This window comes from Phocoena sinus, chromosome 21 (genome assembly GCF_008692025.1).
Source record: "Phocoena sinus isolate mPhoSin1 chromosome 21, mPhoSin1.pri, whole genome shotgun sequence".
Lineage (NCBI taxonomy): Eukaryota > Metazoa > Chordata > Mammalia > Artiodactyla > Phocoenidae > Phocoena > Phocoena sinus.
In genome coordinates, this window is record NC_045783.1 from 20,968,243 (window position 1) to 20,975,161 (window position 6,919).

Here is a 6,919-nt window from a genome sequence, read left to right on the forward strand (position 1 = left end):
GTCCTGCTCCACCTTTGGACTAGCTGATAAGAAAGCCCAGGTGTCCCTCTGGGACTGGCAGGAAGTTCAGACCATGTAAGCCCAGCCCACAGATGGGAATCCTTACCTCAGCCCCCCTCCTTAATCACAATAAAAGGCAAACCAGTCCTCTTTCCTCTCTGCCTAGCCATTTTTAGATCAGCTTGGGAGCTTGCCCTGTGCCCCCTGGAAGCTCTCATTACATGAGTAATGGACCTTTTCATACCTTCTCAGGCTTTGTGTGGGGTCATCAATCTTGACATCCAAAGCAAACTTTGGGTGGAATGACCACAACATACTTTCTCCTAAACCTCTGTTAATACCTCAACAGTGGGCTCCTCAAAACTAGGCTTTAGAATTATTTGAGTCACCCTGATAGAATTTTGCAATTTCCACTGTAATTTGAGTCTACTGAAAATTGTGAAATTCTCTACTGCAAAGGGTACTATCAACTGAGAATTCAGCTATCTTTTCTTTTTATGTTTCACAGTTAACTATTTGTGTATGTACTTTTCATTTGTCAACTCCAGAAAAAATTGGGGGAGAGCCCACACTCATGTAGAGCCACAATTCTTATTTCTTTGCAGCCTGTTTAGCTATGTTGCTGCAGAAAAAACTAAGTTACTATATTAGGCTTCATCATGAAATAAACTAACATGCTTAAAATTGGAGGTATTCAGAGCTGGGTGTCCCAAACATTCCTAAACAGTTCTGAGATTGGAATCTGAATGACTCAGATGTTCAGGACCGAATTTTCTTTCTCTCAGCCTGACACATCACTTAGTTCTGTTCCAAGGATTTCGTTTTTCTAACACTCGTTAAATGCATAGATTTGTTTCTTAGAGCAGAAATTTTTTTGATAAAAAATCTAGATAAAAACATAAACTAAATAGATGTGTATTTATATAATTTATATATTATAGTTATATAAATTGCATATTTGTATAATCCTGTACCAGGTTGCCAGATACAATTTTTTGCCAGATACATTTTTAGTGCATTGGGGAAATAATGGTTTCTTAGCATCTGATCTGATGGACTTTGTTTTCCAGCTATACTGGAATCTCTTGGGTGCAACTATAAAGAGTCTGGAGAAAGGATATTCATTCCTTTTGAATTTGTTCAGAGACAATAAACACTATTCTCAAGTTTGAGCATCAAGAACTTGTACCTCTTTTCAAAATTGCAAAAAGTCATGAATTATCTTTAAAATTAATTCACATAAATGTTTTTTCTACCTGAAGATATGAATTCCAGAAAGATATTTTTATATTAATTCTTTTAAATGAATACTGTATTAATTGGCTGCATAGGGAAAGCTATCTTATCAAAAACTTTTCCTCTAATTTGTCACTGAGAAAAAGTATGTATATACATGAAAAAAAAAGGGAATCCAAGCTATGGAGAGAGAAAAATTACAGAAAACAGCTACACAAAGGCAAAACATTGACAGAAAAGAGTATGCTAGATTATTTTCTTCTTTTGATGCAAAAAACATATTAAATGTCATTATTTGTATGCACTTCTTCTTTCATCCGTGAAACTTGTTGAGCACCGTCCTGTGCCAGGCATTGTGCTAACCCCCGTGGATATCATGTAAGATGGTATCAACTCCATCCTCCAGTTGCTCACAATCAAGTAAGAAAGAAAAGATTATTAAGACACAAGTGTTATAATATGAATTTATATTTGTACCTTAGCATACAGACTACAGCCTTTAATTCTGATTAGTCAGTGTTTCATGGTTATGGGCTGAGTCCAAAGAAGGTGAGGCTTTAGACTGGGATAAAGAGTACATCAAACCACATGATCATCTCAACTGATGAAACACCCTTTAATGAAATAAGAACATTCAATAAACTAAGAATAGAAGGGAACTTCCTCAAAATGAAAAAGACCATTTATGGAAAACCCACAACTAACATACTCAATGGTGAAAGTCTGAAAGCTCTTCCCCTAAGATCAGGAACAAGACAAAATGCCCACTTCACCACTTCTATTCATTATAGTACTGGAAGTTAGAGCCAGGGCAATTAGGCAAGAAGAAAAAAACAGTATCCAAATCAAAAGCAAGAAGTAAAACTATCTCTGTTTACAAATGACATAATCTTCTAGCTATAAAATCCCACACAATCCATTTTTTAAAACTGTTAGTGCAAATCAGTGAATTCAGCAGCAGTTTCAGGATACAAAATCAACAGGCAAAAATCAGTTGTATTTCCATGCACTAGCAATGAACATCCAAAAAGAAACTGGATTGGAAAAAATTCACTTACAATAGCAAACAATGGAGTAAAATACTTAGGAATAAATTCAATAAAAGAGGCACACAACTTTTGTATGCTGAAGACTATGAAACATTTCTTTCAAAATTAAAGAAGACCTAAACAAATTCTAAAAATCTCTTGTGCATGGACCGGAAGACTTAGTTGACTAAAGGGTGAATTATGACCCTTAATGGAGAAATTATTCAGCGTTTTGATTATGAGAAATGTGAATATATTAAGATGGCAAAGATAAAGCAAGATGTAACGTGAATTTCAATAAAAAGTTACTGTGAAAATGGTAATGATTTATTTCCCATTTTATTTAGGAATGACTAAGAGAAAATACACTAAGTTTTTTGGGGAAAAAAAGAGTATCTTAATACATAAATGAAGGTCTAAAGGCAAAGAGTAATATTGACATGATACAAAGGTTATTTTTTGCTGATACAAAGGCTATTTTTTTGCTGATTTTTACAAATTTTTGACCGTGATAGCTTAAGTGTTAGACATATAGAAAAATTACCTCTCCTGCTTTCCCTCCACAGCTAAACTTCAAGCAGTCTATACCTGTATTCCTCATTTCCTTAGCTTACATTTATTCCTCAATCTACTGTCAGTCAGCCCAACTTTTATGAAGTTGCTGTTGTTAAGTCAAAGAAGCCAACACATGACTAAATCATCTGTGAACTCTGTTGCATTGGCATGCTTAGACAACCCATCCTTCTTGAAATGTTCTCTTTCTTCGGTCTCTCTGATACAACTCTTTCCTGGTTTCCTTTATCCTTCTATGATGACTTCTTCTCAACCTCCTTTGCTCTCTTATTCTCCTCTACCCAGCCATTAATTGGTGGGTAGAAGTTCTCAGGAGCTGGTCATAGCCCTTCTTCTCCTGTCATTCTCCTTTCTTCTAGAAGAGCTCACATATATGCTCACATATCATGACATATATGCCAATGATCCCCACCCCCTCAAGACCTTTTCTCCAGATCGCAAGCACAAATAACCAAATGTTTCTCAACCTCTCAGTAAGAATGTCTCAAATATTCCTCAAACTAACGATGTCCAAATAATCACCCTCTTAATCAAACATCATCGTCTTCCAATGCTCCTATCTTAATGAATTATCATTCATCCAAATGCACCAGTCAGAAACTTAGTAACATTCTTTTTTTTTTTTTTGAGGTACGCGGGCCTCCCACTGTTGTGGCCTCTCCCTTTGTGGAGCACAGGCTCCGGACGCGCAGGCTCAGCGGCCATGGCTCACGGGCCCAGCCGCTCTGCGGCATGTGGGATCTTCCCGGACTGGGGCATGAACCCGTGTCCCCTGCATCGGCAGGCGGACTCTCAACCACTGCGCCACCAGGGAAGCCCATTCTTAACATTTACCTTTTATTAACCCCCCCATATCCATTTCTTCACCAAAGAATGTCAATTATTACCTCCTGAGTACTTCTTAGATCTCTATTTCTATCTGTACTGTCAAAACCCTAGTCCAAATTGCCAGCATCTCTCTCCTGCGTTGTTATAAAAACTTTGTAACTATTCCAACTATAAAATGTTGCCCTCTAGAATCTGAAAATACTGGGTGGAAAGTCTTTAGTCCTCAAATCTGTGAAGGAAGCACAGTAAACTCTTAAGTTTCCAGAGTACCTGTAGAAATATTATGAAACGCAAGTCCGAGAGCCCAGCACACACTGCGGCCAAACAATACCAAAACATCAGGGTTTGGAGCAGAGAAAGGTTTATTGCAGGGCCATGCAAGGAGACTGGTGGCTCATGCCTTAAAAACCCTGGACACCTGGAAAGCTTTCAGCAAAGCCCTTTTATAGCCCTTTTATAGGGAGGGGCATGGTTAGTTGTTACAAACTTCTTGGTGTTAGATCCTTTGTTCTTGAGGCCAGGTCACTGTGTTCTTATAAACCTCCATCGAAACAAATGTTATTCTCTGTTCTGACAAGAAAGGGCAAGGTCCCAAGGCTCAACTTTCACCCTCCGAGGTCCAGGCCCTGGCTTACAGGAGGGGGTCCCTGCGCGGGCCAGTTACCCTGCCCAGGAGCTTTCATCCAGCACCCAGTCTGAGTCCTCCCGCCAGCGTCCAGGCCTGGGTGAGGGGCCAGATCTCAGGTGGCAGCGCCCTCAGGGCCAGGTCCCCAGACTCTGCCCAGCCATCATCAATGAGGGAGCCAGGCGGCCAGGACCCAGCCGGCCCGGACCCAAGCCGGCCCTCAGGCTTTTCATTTAACCTGGACAGAATCATTTGTATACGATCGACAGGAATACGTGTTGTAGCAAATGCCCATCAGGTGAATCCCCAGCTCACAGAAATTGCCCTTCTTTGAGAAGAGCCCAACCACTGAGGTGGACCTGAACTAATGACCTGCAATGTCCGTGCAACTTAACCCTGGCCTCTGGCCACCTCCTAGGGGGAGACAACTGATCTAAGCTGCACCAACTTTTGAAACCTGAATGGAGAGACTGAAGCAGGTTGAAGCTGTTACCTCAACGGCAGTGTCCATATACTCCAGTTGCTGAGGCCTCCACGGACTGCGACCCATGAAGACCGCCCGCCGCCATTAGGTTGCAGACGTTGGGATGGGGGAGGGGTTCGCTTCAAGGTCTGGGCCTGGCTAGCGGGTGGCTGCGGTGAGGGCCCTGGGGCTCTGCGGGACCCGGCCCTCGGCCTGTCCCGGGCCCTGCAACCGCCTCTCGCCTCTCACCACACTCTCTGCCGCGAGCACCACTGCGAGCTGACTGGTGGCTCAGGGTCTCGCGATAACGGTCGTGCTAACGGTCAGGCCAAATGCTCTGCTCCTATTACAGAAATGATGATAATTATTCAAATACACAACAAAACATTTATCCACATTACACATTATCATTAATAAACACCATCCCTTGTTTAGTTAAGAGTAAGAGGTTTGAAAATTGGCGGACAAAAAGGCGATGACAAGCACTATTTCCATTCTGCTACATCTCCTGCTTTATATCTGACCTTTCAAAACCAGAGTAACCAATTTGACTTTTCTCCTTCAGTCTTTCCCAGATTATTCTGGGGTCATCGGAAAGCCTGGGAAGGCTCTGATGTATTTCTCCAATAAGGGTAAGAAAGTCTTTCATATGAAGATGTTCATCTATTTTCTCTTGGAGTAGAAGTGACTCCAGTAAAGTCTTCTTCTGTTTCAGGAAGGCAGATTGGGCCAGTTCTGCTCTTTTCCTGTTACAGTTGGGACACCGAGAAGAAATGTGTTGCTTAGCTGTTACCACCTCGTTGGGTGTTGTCCTCATGTTTTTAAAATAGATTCTGTTCAGAAGCTCATCGGGGACAGTACAGTTTAAGGCATCTACCTCTGGAGCCTCTGCATCCGATCCAAGCTGCAGCTTTTTATGTCTGCTGCTCTTTTTCCCCTTAGAGGTCGCACTACGATGGATCAGGTTTATCTTAACGGTGCAGAAAGACTGCAGGGCATTCAATTCTTCAAGGGATGCCTGAGTGATTTCTGTTTCAAGTTTAGTGTCTGGTTGGTACTGTCCAGAGTTCATTTCCTTGCCCTTGAGGTTGTTGATCCATTTTCTGCTCAACTTCTTTTCATTGTTTTTGAAGTGTGAAAACTCAGATTGGTTGTCTCCATATTGCAAGCGTGGAGTCGGCGTTCCACTCTCGTATTTACTCCCAGAGGCATAGGACCAGGGCTGCCGTCCTCCAGAGGAACTGAATGAACTGGAACTCTGTGCCTCATCAGTAAAGGACTCAAAGGTCTCCTTAGAAAAGTCTGCCATAGTCCCGATGTCTGTCTGGGTCAATTTCCCCTGCTTCTCTGAATCCTCGGGCTTCTAGGCGGATGGCCATCACATTGCATCAGGCTCTGCTCCTCATCTGCTTTGCGGTGGTCAAGATTGCCTCAGGAACTAGTCAGTCCTGAACCCCTGGGGATGGGTTTTGGAGCTGACGGTTCCGTAAGTAAACGCTTCCGGGCAACGCCTTCCCGCTGCCTTGGCAACCAGGGGCGGTCATGCGCAGTAGGTCGCTGAGGCGCCTCGCTCCTCCCCTTCCCCGCCCTCCCCAGAACCGACTCTGCCTGCATTGTTCCTGTTGGGTTGTCGGCGCCGCCCTCTCCGTTCGCTCTCCGGAGTCTTCTCTTTAGTGCTATTTTAGTACAAAATCTAATAAACCTCCAGAAAACGTTGCAAACTCCCCTTCCCTAGGGGTCAAAAAATGTACATGTGTGTGAGGGCAACAGGGAAAGGCGGCCTCTGACTAATCGGAGAGTGCACGCCTCGCCTTCAAAAAAAAAAAAAAAAACCCAAACAAAAAAACATCCGGCTGGCCAAAAAACACAAGCAAAAGGTATCTGCCAATCAGATAGACAAGAGATCATCTAATCGTAAACCGCGCCTTAGGATAAAATTCGAAATTCTGAAACCATCCTGTAAGACTCCTGAGTGGCACGGCTCCTACATATTATTTCTCCAGCCTCATCTTGCACAGCTTTTTGTGCTGTAGCATTTTGGAACACTGCAGTTTTCCCAGTCACAGTTCCTCAGGTCTTTGTTCAGGCAGTGGCTCTCTGAATGGCACTTCAACACTCCTCTTCCCTCTTCGTAAGGTTAATTACCGCTCCTCTTTCAAGTCCCAT

The 6,919-nt window shown here is 42.8% G+C and overlaps 1 protein-coding gene across 1 annotated transcript; it reads right to left on the reverse strand.

Moving 5' to 3' along the window:
- Positions 1-1,835: 1,835 nt before the first annotated feature.
- C21H8orf48 (chromosome 21 C8orf48 homolog) lies at positions 1,836-6,252 on the reverse strand. The gene is made up of 2 exons (XM_032618159.1): positions 5,278-6,252; positions 1,836-5,096 (listed from the first exon to the last, which is right to left on the reverse strand). The coding sequence occupies exons 1-2, from the start codon at positions 6,060-6,062 to the stop codon at positions 5,045-5,047; spliced, it is 837 nt and encodes a 278-aa protein (XP_032474050.1). The 5' UTR covers positions 6,063-6,252; the 3' UTR covers positions 1,836-5,044.
- Positions 6,253-6,919: the final 667 nt, after the last annotated feature.